Source organism: Podarcis melisellensis (assembly GCF_964234715.1).
Source record: "Podarcis melisellensis genome assembly, chromosome: 14".
In the NCBI taxonomy this organism is placed as follows: Eukaryota; Metazoa; Chordata; class Lepidosauria; order Squamata; family Lacertidae; genus Podarcis; species Podarcis melisellensis.
Window position 1 is genome coordinate 45,882,475 of NC_138546.1, and position 17,980 is coordinate 45,900,454.

Below are 17,980 nucleotides of genomic sequence, written 5' to 3' on the forward strand. Positions count from 1 at the left end.
GCAATCTAAGGCCCAGGGGCCGGATCCAGCCCAATCGCCTTCTCAATCCAGCCCACAGACGGTCCGGGAACCAGCGTGTTTTTACATGAGTAGAATGTGTCCTTTCATTTAAAATGCATCTCTGGGTTGTTTGTGGGGCGTAGGAATTCGTTCATTCCCCCCCCAAAAAAAATATATACTCTGCCCCCCCCCCAAGGTCTGTGGGACAGTGGACTGGGCCCCTGCTGAGAAACTTTGGTGACCCCTGGTCTAGAGGGTGGCAACACAAGAAAGGGCCTTCTCTGTAGTGGCTCCCCGTCTGTGGAATGCTCTCCCCAGGGAAGTTTGCCTGGCGCCTTCATTACAGACCTTTAGGTGCCAGGCAAAACATTCCTTTTTAACCAGGCCTTTGGTTGATCTGTTTGACATCCTATACCCTTTTAAAATGTGGCTCTTTTCAGGGGGGGGGTATTGGGTTATTCTTTTTATTCAGGTATGTTGTGATCTTTTCTGTGAACAGAAATCGTGCAGTGGCAGTGCAGCGGCAGCGGGAGGCCCCATTAGCTAAAGTGGTACTTCAGGTTAAGAACAGTTTCAGGTTAAGTACAGACCTCCGGAACAAATTAAGTACTTAACCCGAGGTACCACTGGATTATTATTATTATTATTAGTCGGTCTCTAAGGTGCTACTGGAAGGAATTTTTTTATTTTGTTTCGACTGAGAATCTATGGCCTTTTCCAGGAGGGAAGCAAAACTGTTGCTTTTAAAGTAAATTGTTAGCCATCACAGCTGCAGGAAAGAGCCTGGAAACACGCCAGCCATTTCTGCTTGGAGAACAGAGGACATCCAGCTTGAAGACTCCGTGGCCCCAAGAGTATTCACCCCCTCTCTCAGCCCAGGAACCCACACAGTCCAAGCAGGATAGCCAAGGTGAGGTCCTCCAGAGATTGCTCGACTCCAACTCCCATCAGCACAGCCAGCGGTCAGTGATGGTCAGCCTGCCCCCGGCTCTTCTGCGAGGAAGGTTGGGATGTTAATTTAATAAACTCAAAATTAATTAATCTCAGGAGTGCCAGTCCAACAACATCTGGAGGAGACCATGCCCATGAGATGCAGATGTTTCGTAATTTTTATCTGGCTGTTATGGGGAGAAAAAGCCAGGTTCCTTGCATAGAGGAAAGTGCCCTTTTTCATACAGGACAAAACCTGCAAATGACATGCAATCTCATCTCACTCGAGAAGTTTATCACACTTCACGAAAATAAATTATGGTGGGGGAGTTGGACTGGAATTTAATTTTGTCTGCTTCTTCTTTGCAAATTGAGGCTAGGGAGGTGTGATTTGCAGCAAAAAGCAAAAAAAAACCTGTCAAGAGAGGAGCAGGAGGCCACTTAACTCTTTCCTAGATGGCTAATTCCCCCCTCAAATCCCCCACCCTCCTGAATACATATTCAGTTTGAGAGGGTCTGGGTCCATGTTTACTTGCAGACATAGGCTCAGAGCCCAGTGAGGGAGACAATTCTCCACTTATATTTAATTACAAATTTCTATCTCACCATGAACAGCCCTCACAACAAATGAAAAACATGATGATTATAAAAACCAAAAGTCCAAGCCATGCATTAAAAGGACTTGAGAAAATTCATCAACATTTTACTGCAAATGTGTGCTAAAATGCACACATTTGTGTGTGCAATTTTGTCTGTTATACATACATTGCAAAGCAATTTCCTCTAATACACTCCAGGGCTGGGCGATATATCGATATATTGTCCAAAACAGGTTTGAAAACCATATTTTGATATTGGTTTCATAATTTTTGACCTGGCGATATATTGCAAATGTGTGTGTGTATATGTGTGTGTGCGCGCGCGCGCGCTGTGCAAGGATCACAATGTGGGGAAAACCATGAAACTCCATCCTTATTTCAGACGTTGTGATATATCAGTATATAAAAATATTTAGCTGGTGATATATTGTGATGTTGAAAGTTAGATATGCCCAGTCCTAATACACTCCTTTCACAAATAATAAATTTATGCTGCTGCTTCTTTTGCACATTTTACCCTAATATACACTTTTTTGTACACATTACTCCAGTGGAGAACTGTACTGCGAAAAATGTGGAGAAGCACAAATTATAGAAGATGGCTGCGTTTCAGTTCCTGTGCTGTTTCAGAAAGTGCAAACTAGGGAGGTTTGCCTTTAAATTCAAACAACTGGATCTCTCTCCATCCTAACTCTGGGCTGAGGAATATGATTCCAGGTGAGTTTGAGGTGTGTCAGCTGTTTGGTCCCACTCACACAGCCACAAGCGGCTGATTCCGTGGAAGGTGCAAAGGGTGAAATGAGAATCAGCAATTTCATATCCCTTGGGAAGCCTCTCCTATGACAGTGACTGCTGAAAGATGGTGGCAATTCTCTGTAATCCCACAACATGCCAAGTGTTCCTGAACCCTCCAACATACATTGGGTACCATTTATTGAAGGCATTTGTTTGCTGCTAAATGATGCACACCCAGCCCTAAAATGCAAAACAAGGCAACTGGGAGGAAGGATAGCAGAACTGTATGAAATCGTTTTGCTCAACAAGATGCTTTACTATGTTTTTATATGTGCAGTAAGTGGCCCAGAGTGGCTGGGGAAACCCAGCCAGATGGGTGGGGTATGATATAATAACAACAACAACAACAACAACAACAACAACAACATGGAGCTTAACCCACCACCCTGAAATTAAGCATGTCATGCTCTACTGTTTGAGAAAGGAGAAATATTATACCAGCCTTGCCCAACCTGGTGCACTCCATAAGTTGTGGGACTCCAGCTCCCATCAGCCCCAGCCAGCATGGCCAATGGTCAGGGACAATGAGTCAGATCCCAACAACATCTGGAGGTCACAAGATTGGGGATGAGTGGATTATTCACTTGTCGGTTTTGCATTTGTCTGCATAAACCTCAGCAGGCTTGCCTGTCTTCCCACCCCTCTTTGGCTGTGTGGAGGAAGGCGATTCACTCTCCTTTGTCTGTGGTTTTAATGCAGAGGCTGAACAGTCACTTATTAGAGATGCTGTAGCAGCAGATCTGCCTCGACATGGGTGGACGAGTTGCCCTTTGAAGTCCCTGAAAGCTCCAGGATCTTACACAAAAGATGCTAGTCATCGCAGATACAATTGTGCCCTTGCCTAACCTCCCTCTCGCTGAGCAGAGATAATTTATTCCAGTCGTTTCAGAGGAAGATGCAGGCTGTCACTGAACTCTTAGGAGCAGTGACCAAGCATGCTAGCCAAGCCCCAGCCTACCCAAAAGGAAGGAAATGCTTTTTAAAAACGGAAGGGGTGGGGATACTGTAAATTGTCTGAATATATGGGGAAAGCCAGACATGCATCGGGGAGGTGCTATTTTTACTTTGCTTTGAGGACAGCAGAGAGATCGAGACAGCAGCCATTGGTCAAGGAATGAAAGCAACAGAGAGAGAGACAGAATCTTGGAGCAGAAAGGGCATTTGAAGCCCACCAGGAGGCCAAGGGGAGAGAGGCGAAGATGAGATCACCCTGGGTGCAAAGGGTACACCAGAGGAGCATTCAAGTCCACAGCTGGTGTGCAGTAAAATCAAATTATAGACTGGCCCAAATAAAATGCAACTAAGTGTTAAGGAAATCTGGGTGCGGAGTAAGCTGTGCAAATCTATTTCACTATTTGGGGGAAATTTATACCATTTGCAAAAGTGTGATTTTAAAAGGGTTTGGCATTGTTTTTTGAAACTAGAGAGGTTCCTCTCAAAGATTACCCTTCCTTACAATCCCTATTTTTGGCTGAGACACAGTCACAACCTGGCAAATTCAGGTTGATCGGAAGGAATGCTCATTAAATAGCCAAGTCAATCTCCCTGCAAACCAATCAGGATTTATGCCCAATAAACAGCTCATCTGGAAGTGCCCTAAGACGAAAAAATGGCTGGAGGGTAAGAATGGTGCTGCGCTAGTTGCAGGGTGTCTAAGTAGCAAAAAAGTGTGGTTCAAATGCAAGTAGCAGGAGGCATCAACTCTCTGCTCCAACTACCAGGTTTAGGAATTCAGCCACTTGGAAGGGGATTATAAAACCAAAAACACCCTTGCGCATTATTCCAAGCCATGAAAGAAACTGTCACAAGCGCACAGATCCGGCCTGTTATCAGAAGAAGGGCTCCAGCCTGCAACCATTTATCTTGGTCTCTCAAGAGAAAACTGAAGCGCCTCTAAGAGATTCCGTCACAGTGTTTGGGAGACAGAAGCAAACATTTGAGATTGAGAGAACTGGCTGTGAGGTGTTCTTGCACCCAGAGCTAGGAAACTGACTGGAACTGGATAGTACCACAAGACTTTTAAGAGTACAGATCCTGGCAACGGACAAAAAACTCTCAGGGCTGAACTGGGAGAGCCTCCAGACATTATTTTTATCATGCTTCAGGATGATTTCGGCTCATGATGGTACCAGGGCAGTTCTATGTGAACTGTTTGTTCACATAGAACAATACAAACAATACTGTTCGTGCTTACAAAAGTTTTAAGGTGGTCATACCGCTTTGTTTCCAATTGGTGCATGCCCCATAATTTCCTGCTAAACCCTTGTAACTTTTTATGCTGCAAATGTTCTTTTTTATTCAGTGCTAATTTTAGATCTGACATCATGCGCAAATGCGGCAGACACACGAACACGTCTGTCACTATCATGTCTAGTAGGACCTTGAGAAAGAGAGAGAAAAAGAGTGCTGAATTTGGCAGCCAGGTTGTTCCCCAGGGCAAGAAGGTTTGAGCAAATAATGCCAATCCTGGCCCAACTGCAGGGTATGCCAATAAGTTTCCAGGCCCAGTTCAAAGTACTGGTCTTGACCTATAAAACCTTAAAGGGCTCAGGACTGCCATGCAGCAAGGACTGTCTCCCTCCATATGAACCTATCCAGACCCTGAGATCATCCTCTGAGGCTCGCCATTTGTGGAATGCTCTCCCTAGGGAGACTCACCTGGCACCTTCATTGTACACCTTTAGGCGCCAGGTGAAAACATTCCTCTACAACCAGGCCTTTGGCTGATTGACATCTGATGCCCTTTTAAAAAATGTGTTATGGGAACGGATATTATTCGTTTGATCTTGTTAATATTTTTACTACGTATTTTGTGGTTTTGATATTGTCATTTTATGTTGTGGACCGCTCTGAGGTCTATGGCTGAAGGGTGGTATACAAATTTAATTAAACAACAACAACCATTGCACTTTATCTGAATGCCTGCATCTTGCTGCTGTGCTAACTGTGCTAACGTACCTGTCACGATGCAGGTGAACTTGGCATCTGCATCCTCAGAGACGGCGTAGGACTTGAGAGTGGTTTCAAAAAGGGGCTGGGTTTCCTCAGTCAGCTGAGCAATAATTGCACAGAAGGTGCTCCTAGAAGCAATTGAAGGAACAATATTAGAACATGGTCGAGGTACGTGGCGAAGAATTGAGAAGGCATTCTGTGCCCTTGTACCCCCCCCCACCGCCCGCCCTCCCTGTTCACAAGGATCTATCTTACAAAGCAGCCTCACATCCCAGCTGGACTCCCACTGAGAAACTGCTGGCTGAATTAAAAGAGACATGGCTCTGGGAAAACTGATCATGAAACTGCTCCCGTTATCAAACAATGATTGGGTCGCATCAGACTAAGGTTACACGCCATACATTTAAAGCACATTTAAAGCACATCTCCCTGCCCCCCCCCCCCCAAGAAGCAGCCTGGGTACTAGTTTATCACACACAGAGCTACAATTCCAAGAACCCTGAACTAAAGTTCCAAGGATTCTTGGGAAGGTATGTGTGCTTTGAATATATGTTCCACATGCTGCCCAAGTCCAACCATTGGTCCACCTAGGCTGTGTAAATACCATACACTGGAAGCACATCATCCGCCTTGCAAAGAATCCTGGGAACTGTAGCCCTGTGAGAGGCAAACTACCATTCCCATGATTCCATGGGAGAACTGGTGTGCTTCGAATATACAGTGTGCATGGGACAACGCACTTTTAGTTTTAGTCGAAAGGTCTTAGTCATGTCCATCCATTTAATTGGGTCTATTCTGATGAGGCGTAACCCTAACCCATTGAAATTATAGCATGGGGACTCATCCATGTTATCAACATGGGCCAGAGTTCTGCTGCTGCCTCTCTTTGCAACATCCATCTCTGGAGGGAAAGGTTGGAGGGCTAGAATGAACCACAGTGTTTTATATTCAGACATGCGCTGACAGTCACCTGATCAAAAATGGGCACATATATCCTAACTACACCCATGCCTCTGTGATTTTACACCCAAAATACTTTTGATCCTGGACCTCTTCATGGGTCTTGGAGGATCAAGAGGACGTGCGACTGTTTCTGCACCAACATATTAGACAACACATGTCATGTGGACGTGTCCCTGAATTAACTCAGAGGTATGTCCACATATTCGACAAAGATCTGTGGATGCACTTCAAGCCATCAAACCAGGTCCCGTCTGTGAATTCTTCTTCTGTCTATTGAAAAGAGGCATGCAGTGATGCAATGCTAGACATATTGATTCAGAGAAGTCAATCTAATGCAGTGCTTCTCAAACTTGGGTCCCCCACTATTGGACTACAGATCCCAACATCTCTGACCACTGGTCCTGCTACCTAGGGATGATGGGACTTGTAGTCCAACCACAGCTGGGGATCCAAGTTTGAGGAAGAGTGGTCTAAGGGATTTCAGCAGACCTGACTCCAACTGGTAAGTGTACAGTGAATTGGGGGCAGGGTCCTCCCCCAAAGCAAATACCGGAATTAGGGGTGGGGTTTTCCTTGGGTCCATGCATAGAAGGGAAAGGGTTAACCCTCTCCCCAGCCCCATCGCTACAATATGCCTCCCGCTGATCTGGTATTTGCATTGAAAAAATAATTAAGTGAAAAGCGAATGCCAGGTCTACTTTTGGCCCCCAGTTAGAAAGACTTAATTGCATCTAAAGAGTAAAAGGTAAAGGTAAAGGACCCCCGACAGTTAAGTCCAGTCTCAAATGACTCTGGGGTTGTGGCGCTCATCTCGCTTTACTGGCCGAGGGAGCCAATGTTTGTCCGCAGACAACTTCTGGATCATGTGGCCAGCATGACTAAGCCACTTCTGGCGAAACCAGAGCAGTGCACAGAAACGCCGTTTACCTTCCCGCTGGAGCGGTACCTATTTATCTACTTGCACTTTGACATGCTTTCAAACTGCTAGGTTGGCAGGAGCTGGGACCGAGCAACGGGAGCTCACCCCGCCATGGGGATTCGAACCGCCAACCTTCAGATCAGCAAGCCCTAGGCTCTGTGGTTCAGACCACAGCACCACCTGTGTCCCTTCTAAAGAGGTACGGTAAAGGTAAAGGGACCCCTGATCATTAGGTCCAGTCATCACCGACTCTGGGGTTGGGGGGCTCATTTCACTTTATTGCTGTACTGTTTTTAACATTTGATTGGGAGCCGCCCAGAGTGGCTGGGGAGACTCAGCCAGATGGGCAGGGTATAAATAAATTATTATTATTATTATTATTATTATTATTATTATTATTATTAGCCGAGGTACATGTTAATATTATCTCCTCCCCATTCACTGCTTCAGTCACCTGTGCTGCTGAGAAAAGTATCACACTGGTTCGTAAGTTGCTCCCCAGGGGACTGGGGGGGACGACACCTATTTCTCCCCGTGGCTATTATGGAACTATGAAACAGCTGCAGTTCAAGCAGCCGTGGCATCTAATGCACCATCTGCACCATACACTTAAAGCAGTATTATACCACTTTAAACCGTCACAGCTTCCCCCAAAGAATCTTTGGGACTGTGATTTGTTAAGGGTGCAGAGAGTTCTTGGGAGACCCTTTGCAGAGCTATGATTCCCGGAGTTTCCTGGAAAGAGAGACTGACTGTTGAGAATGCAGGTCACAAACAGCTAAGCCAGAAAAGCTGGAAAGAAAGAAAAAAATCCAAGCCCCCTAGAAATCTGATGCCGGTGGCCAAGAATTCAAAATATTTTTCAAGCCCCCACAACAAGCTTGAGGGCTAAATATTTGCTTTGAGGAGGAAAAGATAAGCCACACAGCTTCTCGGGGATCCACATTCTTCATCCAGTATCAGATTCCCATGCAATTTGTTATGCGCAAAACTACGGAGACCAATGGAGAATGCTCTTGGGGTGCAGCCACACCACACACTTCATCACTGTTTTGTGTGCATGTGTTTCCCATCCCCACTTCCTTCCTTGGTTCCAGCCCAGGACATTTCCCCAGGACATTTCCATTGCAAATTGCAGCCTGGAGCTTTGCTGAATTGCATGACTGCTCTACAGAGTCCAATCAGTTTGCTGGAAGGAGAGGTAGAAGGAAGCAAGGGAGATTTGGGAGGGGGTGTGTGATGAGGCTCACCTTGTGTTTAAAGAAAATCAGCAGAAAGTCTAGATAAATTGGTGCATGGATGGGTTGGTGCAAATTTACCGTTGTAGGCAGGATGGACAACAAGGAATGGCTTCGATCCAGCTCCATGGTACAAAAATGTCTCTTACCTTAATAAGGTTCAAGATTTTGTGCAAAGACACACACACATAAACACATCCAGTGCAAACCGTGGCAGATCAGGAAGTGTGTGGACTGCTGAAGTTTTCCTTAAATGCATTTAAATCATGAAACCTCCCTGTCTTTAACACAGCATAAGAGCCAAATTTTAATATACGCCGTCAGAGAGCTGCTTCTCCCTTGTAAAGCCCCTTTTAGGAGACTGCCCACAGCTTGGTGGCAGAGCGCATGCTTGCATGCAGAAGATCCCAGGGTCAATCCCTAGCATCTCTGAGTAAAGGGATCAGATGGCAGGAAAGGGGCAAAACCTCCACCCGAGACCCTGCAAGAACTGCTGCCAGTTGTAGTGCAGGTCACTAAGTTAGATGAACAGATATTCTAATCTGTTGGAGGACAGCTTCCTATTTTTCTAGAAAGGCATAGGCAAACTCGGCCCTCCAGATGTTTTGGGACTACAACTCCCATCATCCCTGACTACTGGTCCTGTTACCTAGGGATGATGGGAGTTGTAGTCCCAAAACATCTGGAGGGCCACGTTTGCCTGTGCCTGGCTTAATACTTTCCCTTCCAGCCCTTTTCCGCCATGGATCTCTGTCTCTACACACTCCCCAACCTTGTTGCATGTCTCCAAGCTCATTTTTATCCTTCAGGAACCCCACAGTAGAGAGAGTTTCAGGAGGAAAGAGGTCTGGCAGGAAAAGGGTTCAGCATCCCCTCCCCACTCCAAATTGCCCCTTCCTCAAGGTGCTTTGTAAAAGAGAAGCAGTCCTCAGACTCAGGCACATCTCATCTAGCTTGGAATTTACTCATCTCTCCTGCTCCTGTTGGGACAGTAAACAATCTGAAGAAGATGGGTCATTTTATTCACAAAGAGAAGTTTCTCCCTTCCCTGTAAAATCAAACTCTCTGCTATTCTAGCAGGCCCCTCGTCCAACACAGAAGCATTGCCAATAGCCATATTCAGGAAATTTGGTGCCTGCTCCTCAGCAACTGGTGACAAATCTGGAAAAGCCAGGTAGCCTTCCATAACCTTTGTCAAGCCATTTCACATAGCAAACACAACTTATTAAAGCCAGCCTCTCCCAACCTGGTTCCCTCTAAATGTTGCGGACAATGACTGCCAGCAGCGCTGCTGCGTCTCGTAGTTCCAAACATCTGGAATAATGTTGGGTGGTCCCATTTGGACCGGTAGGGTGGAAGGGAGGGAGACCAACAGTAGGCACAGCCACCGCCTGATTGGCTGTAAGAAAGAAGACAGGCAGGTGGGGGCTGGCTGAGGGCAGACTGTGGTTGGTGGGGCAGTGCTAAGGGTCCCGCCTCCAGTGAGAAGGCACCAGGTTCGAGGGAGCTGACTTGAACCAAAGCATCCCAGAGTGGGGGGACAGCATCCTCCTTCTTTAAAAGTATCCTGTTGTGTATTCCACACACCTTTACGGAGTTTCTTCAGTACAAGCAAGCTTAAGCATGCAGGATCGAGGCAGCATTGTCAGTGCGGTTAGTACCCCTGAACTCAGTGGGTGAGTTGCACAGAAAGTCTTCTTGACCCCGGAAGTGTGCAGTCAGACAAGACTAATACAATATCATTTACCTTCCAAAGCTGGAGGGAGATAACCGGCTGGTTGATAAGCTAAGCAGAGACAGCAAACAAAATAATTAGAATTTAAGAGTAATAAGTAATAAGAAGAAAGCATAAAAGGGAGCTCAAAACAACAGTTATTGGGATGTATTAAATGAGTCCTCGCAACACGAGTCAAGAGACTATTAATAAAATTCAGCTGCCTCCCACCGCCTGCCAGTATAAACACACGGCGCTGTAAATTGCAACCAAAGGCTATGAATGAAAAGGGTCGTTAACAGCAGGGGAGAAAGGCAAGGGCAGTTCTGTATATCCCCAAAATGCCACTTGGAAATGTTAGGCAGGCATCGCACGGTTGTGGGCACAAAGCAGCGAGGGCTGGCACAGTTGTCAGAACGAGATTCGGGGCAGCGGATTGGCAGCCCACCTTCTCCAGGCCCCATTTCCTTGGCACTGCAAGAGAGTAAATGGTGCTGGATTCACCCAGGAGAGAGGGCCACCAGGGACTGCACACCGGCAGGGCTGGGTGACCTCTGCACAACTTGACCCCAAGGTGTCGACATACCTCTCGGGGAAACCAGAGACCTGTTTGAGCAGGATCTGGTAGTAGCTCAGCTGGAGCACGAAAGCATTCCAGAAAGCAGCTATATATAAATAGCCCAGCTCTTTCTTAGTCAGCTGTTCACCTCCCTAACAGCCCTGCTTGCGAGCCATTCCAGACAATAACGTCTCCTTGCAATAGAGCCCTTGTTATTAGCTCATTTATTAAAGTAGTTCCAGAAGTCCATCCCCTGGAGAAGAGCCACCATGGCACATGGGACACTGCGTGAGTTGAAGGAATCAGGTGACACAAGGGGCTAATTGGGTTTCATTTGGTGATATAAAGTTTCCAGGGTTGACCTGCTTCTTCAGTTAGCGTCGTTCGTTGTTCAGGTGCAGAAGAGACCAGGGAACCTCTTTTGCCTCCAGATTGTTGGTGAACATCAACTCACACCAGTTCTAGCCTTCATGGCCAATAGTCCAGTGTGATGGCAGTTGGATTCTCACATCTAGGAAGGGGGTATCACATGTTCCCCATCTCTGAGCTGCTCTCGAATGACCATCCCACCTTACCTTAGCTACTTACTTGACCAGTCCCAGCCTGCCTCCAGACTGTCAGCTCTATAGGATGAGCAAGTAAAATCCTCATTGATACACTGGGCAATAGATATTGGTCGTAATATAGATATGAAAGCATGGGAACAATTGTGGAATATGGATATAACATTTACAGCATGTTACAGTCTAAGAGAAAATTATTTGAAAATGATATATTGATGGTACCTAATACCAAGTAAATTGGCAAAAATGTACAAATCAAATAAATGTTGGAAATGTAAAGAGAAAGAATGTTTTTTTTTAAATCATATGTGGTGGTCTTGTAGTAAGGTTAAAGCTTACTGGGAAATGGTAAAGAATGAATTGGAAAAGATGTTTAAAATAAAGTTTGGGGGGGGGGACCAGAAGCCTTCCTTTTGGGAATTATAGGAACAGAACTATCCAAACTATTTAGAAATATTTATGTATGTGACTACAGTGGCAAGAATGTTACCTGCCCCAAAATGAAAAGAAGTCCCAGAGAAAGAAGAACGGATATAAAAACTTATGGAATATGCAGAAATGGCTACACTTACCAGAAAAATAAGATATCAAGATGACAAACTTTTTTATAAAGGAATGGAAATGGTTTATGGAATACTTACAAACTTCAAACATATAAGAACATTGACAGGATTATTGTAATAAACGGCAGTTTTATAGGAGTATATATTTAAAGTAGATGAATAAATGAACAAATTAAGTTATCTTGAATATGCAGAAAATATTAAAAATAAATTTAAGGAAGCACAGAAAGAGGGGGAAAGAAGTCGGGTTTTGAAATATTGAAATGATTATAAAATTATTGAAATGAATAAAATTGAAAATAAAATAATAATAATCATCTGACTGTCACCTCTACCAGAAAGTCTGATACAAATCTGAAGAAGATGGGTCACAAATGCTTCCAGTCACTGTCCTCTCCTCTATTAAGAGCCAGTGTGGTGTCATGGACTAGGACTGAGGAAACTCATGTTCAAAATCCTCCTTCTGCCATGAAGGTCAGAGTGTGACCACGGGCTAGGGACTTATCTCTCCTCATTGACCAAGCAAGGGATGATGGGGGCTGGAAGCCCAACCACATCTGGAGGGTACAAATTCCCCATCCCGGCTGTCAATAAATACATACCTATTGCCAATCTCCACCACTCCAGCTGTGTTTTCCCTGTCTGGGCTCAGAGACCCAGTGTAAACCTGGCTCAAAGGTACACACAGCTGGGCAGAAGTGGTTGCAAGAGCAAAACCACTAAGCAGGGGAGTTCAGCCCCTCTGCTCTGCCCATCCCTTCCCTGCTTTGAATCACCCACTGTTGCAGCGTGACTGTCCCCATTTCGAAAGGCCAAAGTAGACATGACATTTGCCATGTGGTCTGGCACTGCATATTTCATTTTTCTTCAACCAAGAGCTGGCACAGGAAGCAGGCGCTGAGCTTGATCAGGGCTGTGGCATGGAGGAGGGAGGTTGTAAGCCTTTCCCCACTGAGATTTCGACTTAAATTGGGGGGGGGGTGGGGCAGGCTGGGGGTAAAGCCCTCAGTGGTGTTGATAGGAGCTTTCCCCCCATTGCAAATGTGGGAGGGGGTTCTACTCAGGCCTGCATTGGGCCCAAAGGGTTAAAGCCCCGCTTTCCCAAGCCACAGTCCCAACCCAGCTCGCCCCTCTTTCCCAAAGGAAAATGGAACTCAGTGCTTGGAAAGTTTATTTTTAAAAGCATTTTTTTTCCAGGTCAAGTTCAAAAAGGAAAGAGTCCCATTTCAGTTCAATTCACAGTTCTGTCATGTGGTCTTCCACGGTTTTATTCTGCCTTCAGAAATGTACCAGCTGCTTTGCTAAAGTGCAAAATATACTTAAGAAGACTAAGAAAGCATCACAGAATGCAAACGGGTACATATTGTGGACAACTGTTCTGTTTCATGTCCCCAGCCATTATGATATTCAAGCCAAAACAGCAGAGCCACTTTTCAGACAGCTAAAAATTGTAATTGCAATGGCCACAATCATACACAGCAAAGTGTGATGAAATCCCTATCTACCAACTATTTATCTGTGCATCTATCTAGTATTCAATTAAAATTAAAATTGGATTGGATTAAATATCGCCCAAAGTGCCACAGCAAATGGAACTTAATTCATGTTCAGTTCACCTGGGAATTATAGGAACTCATTTCAGGTATATCGTAATTTTGAGATTTTCGAATTAATTCATCAAATTGGTTAAACTGAATTAGATCATTGCAAGCACTGGTGGAACATCACAACGCCAAACGTCATGTCCAACATAATGTCTCATTTGGCCCCATGACACAATTCACGCTATTTCAGCTAGCTAAGGCTTTGGGGAAACAAGCCTGTCCCTTTAGTCCTTTGAAACAAGACCATGGGGACAACCCATGACATTCCCAGTTCCCAACATGGAAAGTGCAAGTGGAGGAGCCAGAGAGAGCGACTCAAAGGACAGCCTCGCAGGGGGCTGAGAGCCAGGGTGCTGACGCAAGAGACATTCTACACAACAACCCTGGAGCATCACCACTGCACAGGGCAAAGCTTAAAGACCTACACTGGCTCCCAGTACGTTTCCAAGCATAATTCAAAGTGTTGGTGTTGACCTTTAAAGCCCTAATAGAAGAAGAAGAGGAGTTTGGATTTGATATCCCGCTTTATCACTACCCGAAGGAGTCTCAAAGCGGCTAACATTCTCCTTTCCCTTCCTCCCCCACAACAAACACTCTGTGAGGTGAGTGGGGCTGAGAGACTTCAGAGAAGTGTGACTGGCCCAAGGTCACCCAGCAGCTGCAGGTGGAGGAGCGGCGACGCAAACCCGGTTCCCCAGATTACAAGACTACCGCTCTTAACCACTACACCACACTGGCTCTCTCTAAATGGCCTCAGTCCAGTATACCTGAAGGAGCGTCTCCACCTCCATCATTCTGCCCGGACACTGAGGCCCAGCTCCAAGGGCCTTCTGGCAGTTCCCTCGCTGCGAGAAGCCAAGTTACAGGGAACCAGGCAGAGGGCCTTCTCGGTAGTGGCACCTGCCTTGTGGAACACCCTCCCACCAGATGTCAAAGAGAAAAATAACTACCAAACTTTTAGAAGACATCTGAAGGCAGCCCTGTTTAGGGAAGTTTTTAATGTTTAATAGGTTATTGTATTTTAGTGTTTTGTTGGAAGCCACCCAGAGTGGCTGGGGAAACCCAGCCAGAAGGGCAGGGTATAAATAATAAATTATTATTATTAAAGTGGGTCTGGGACAATCTCTTTGCAATGCAAATGTCTTTTTAAAAAAGCCAAAATGCTCATCTCCATTACAGATATTTCTCTTCCACACCAAAAAGTAATCCTCAGCCTGAGAGAAGCTCAAAAGGGATGCCTATAAATGTTCTTGGATAGTAAAGGTAAAGGGACCCCTGGCAATTAAGTCCAGTCGCGAACGACTCTGGGGTTGCAGCGCTCATCTCGCTTTACAGGCTGAGGGAGCTGCCGTTTGTCCGCTTCTGCAGACAGTTTTTCCGGGCTGCTTCTGGTGAAACCAGAGCAGCGCACAGAAACACCGTTTACCTTCCTACCAGAGCGGTACCTATTTATCTACTTGTTGCTGTGTGCTTTTGAACTGCTAGGTTGGCAGGAGCTGGGACCGAACAACGGGAGCTTACCCCATTGCGGGAATTCGAACCGCCGACCTTTCAATCAGCAAGCCCAAGAGGCTCAGTGGTTTAACCCACAGCGCCACCCGCGTCCCGTTTCTTGGGTAGTAGTGCAATTAATAATAATACAGAAGTACCTCGGGTTACAAACACTTCGGGTTACAGACTCCGCTAACCCAGAAGTAGTACCTCGGGTTAAGAATTTTGCCCCAGGATGAGAACAGAAATTGTGTGCCGGCGGTGCAGCGGCAACAGGAGGCCCCATTAGTGAAAGAACACCTCAGGTTAAGAACGGTTTCTAGTTAAGAACGGACCTCTGGAACAAATTAAGTTTGTAACCCAAGGTACCACTGTAATAACAACAATTTTATCATTCATATTATTATTTATACAATTGCTGTGGCCAGCAACATGAGTGTTCACATAGCTGCAAAGGCACTGGAGAAAAGAGAGAGTTGTGCTTTCGCAATGTGTTGACTCTTCTCTGTCAAGTTTGAAGAGCAGGATTTGAATCCTAAATAACTTTGAAGCATGCAGACCATCTGGGAAGCATGTGATTGGGGGGTACAACTGGCTGAGGCATGCCCAGGGCATGTTTTCACATATTTACAAGAAAGAAAAAGGCAATAGCATGGCTTCTAATGAATCAGAAGACTGTCCATCAAAGCCAAACAGACTGGCATCCTAGTCCTGGTAACTTGAACGGAGGAAGTTGCCTTACAACAAGTGGGACCATCTAGTTCAGTAGCATCTATACCAGAAGTAGGGAGCCTGTGGCCTTTCAGATGTTAGCACAGAGGTCCAGAATCAGAGTTGGAAGGGACCCGTGTTCAAAATTCCCCAGGCACCAGGTGTGTTTTGGGCTGGCACAGGCTCCATTGGCCACCATGGGGAGATCGCTGGATGCCAGGTTGGCAACTGGCTGGCTGACGTTGCGGTGCTGGGTGCAGTGGCAGCACCACAACAAAAGATGTGCATCAAAAGATGAGCATCTTGTGCTTCTGCTCTGCTGCACAAGTCAGCTGGCTCGCTGAAGGTTACCATTTCCCCGAGAGCTTCCTATGCAGCAAAATTCCCAACATGTTTCATGTAGGAACATTTATTGCATCGCTATCCTGCCCTTCATCCAATTAGCTCTCAGCAGCATACACACCGTCAACAACCCTGCAGGGTAAGTTAGGCTGGGGTATTTTAACTGGCCCAAGACCACACAATGAGCTGTATGGGGAGATGGGGGTCTGAATTCAGGCCTTCGCTACATCACCCTTGATTGCTACTGATGACAGTCAACAAGAGTGCTGAAAAATTATTTGTTATACTGGGGGTGCCTTTAGGGAAGAATGCCATAATATGTGAAGCAGCTCTTTATCTATAGACATCTTAGACCTAGGGGTGAATTGACAGATTCCAGAGAATGTGTGGCAGTCCATGTTTGGAATCTACAAGTTTGTCTTGCAACTTGAGCTAGTCTATGTCACGCGGCTTTGCTGGGGGGAAAGGCTCCTTAAAAAAAAAATCTGAATCTACATCAAGTAGATACAGCTATCATGCAATTTAAAGTCAAATCACCTCTGTGACTAAAACCGCATTCCCTAACCAGGTGTCCTCCAGGTGTTGTTGGACTACAACTCCCATCATTCATTCATTTTAATTCATTTATTTATATTCAAACAATTCCTTTACCACTTCATCACAGCCGTCTCTAAATGCTGCACAGACAAACCCATTACAAGAAGACCAAACACGAGTTAAAATTATAAAAATCCAGTTTTAAAGACTGCTGGGTTTATTTTTGTTTTTTTAAGTTTTCAGTTGGCGCTGGACACTCAACAGGAATGAGACTGGTCTGACCTCAACTGGAAGGGAGATCCACAAAACTGGACCCACGATGCTGAGCACACGTCTCCTTGTGAATGTGAGCCCTGCATCCAAGCCACCCATGGGAGATGGGGAGCCCTGAATCCCTGAAACAACCCATTGATCAAGGAGGGATGCACCTGGACCCAAGTTGTTAAGAGCCTTTGTATAGAAATCACACCCTCGGCCCATCTGGTGAACCACTGTCACTGCCAGCTGGCTCTTACCACAAATGATGGGCAAGTGTCAAGAGAGCACGATGCCGGTCGCATCATTGCAAGAGTCCTTTCCACAACATAGACCAATATGGATCCCATAGAGTGTGGAAAGGCACTGCATTGAACACCTCAGCTGAAAGTGCAATGAGCCTCAGAGCGCTAGGCAAATTGAATTTATCATGCTGCTGAGTGGTCCAGAGGCCCGCCCACCACTGCTGGTACCACCAGCCTCCAAAGCACCTGAAGCAGCTCTGCTGGATGGCTCTTTGAGGATGCAACAGAGGCGGCAAAATAATTATTTGTCGCCTTCTCTGCCACTTGGTAGGCAGAGGTGTGACCTATAGGGTTCGAAATTCCCCGGGCACCAGGCACATTTGCGACCAGCAAGGCTCCAACTGTGACCACGTGGAGATCTGTGGATGGCAGGTTGGCAACTGACATCTCCACCTGGCTGGCTGGCTGGCTGACTGGCTGGCTGGCACTGTGGTGCTGCGCATGGCGACAAAAGATGCACGTCTTGTGCTTCTGCGCTGCCGCGCAAGACAGCTGGCTTGACCGGCAGCAAATTTTGCTCCTGCGCTGCCACACAAACTGCAATCCTAGGCGCATTTCCTTGAGGGTCAGAAATGCAACGGGACTTATTTCCCCCAAAAAATGTGTCCAGGGACAAAGATCCTTGTGCCTACACTGCCAACCTTGCCCAGCCTGATGCACCCGTCTCTTTTCGTTGAAGCTTGAATTTGTTTTTCACCCCCTGCGTTCCAGTCGCCTGCCAGCCTACTGCATTGCCCATGGCTTTCTTCAGTAAACCAAGGAGTACTGCAAGCTCTGCAGCACTAGAGAGGAGCCTCGTGAGGGATCATGTCAACAGCTCTCCACGCCTCACCCTCCCACAGCAAGGCCATGGCTGTAACAGGATCACCCGCTCAATCCACTGGGAAATCCAGCAGAGCATTTGGGAACATATTCAGTTCCATTAGTCTCCTGGGCCAGA

The 17,980-nt window shown here is 46.2% G+C and overlaps 1 protein-coding gene across 2 annotated transcripts in view; it reads right to left on the minus strand.

The window, feature by feature from the left end:
- The window catches only part of ALPK3 (alpha kinase 3), a 75,168-nt gene that overhangs the window by 52,878 nt on the left and 4,310 nt on the right, over positions 1–17,980 (minus strand). Inside the window, exons 2-3 of one of the 2 annotated variants that reach the window (XM_081887570.1) lie at positions 10,144–10,182; positions 5,283–5,404 (exon numbers count right to left, since the gene is read on the minus strand). In XM_081887570.1, coding sequence (XP_081743696.1) covers positions 5,283–5,404; positions 10,144–10,182 — 161 coding nt within the window. The remainder of the gene's footprint in view (positions 1–5,282; positions 5,405–10,143; positions 10,183–17,980) is intronic. The other variant, XM_081887571.1, reaches the window with a different exon arrangement.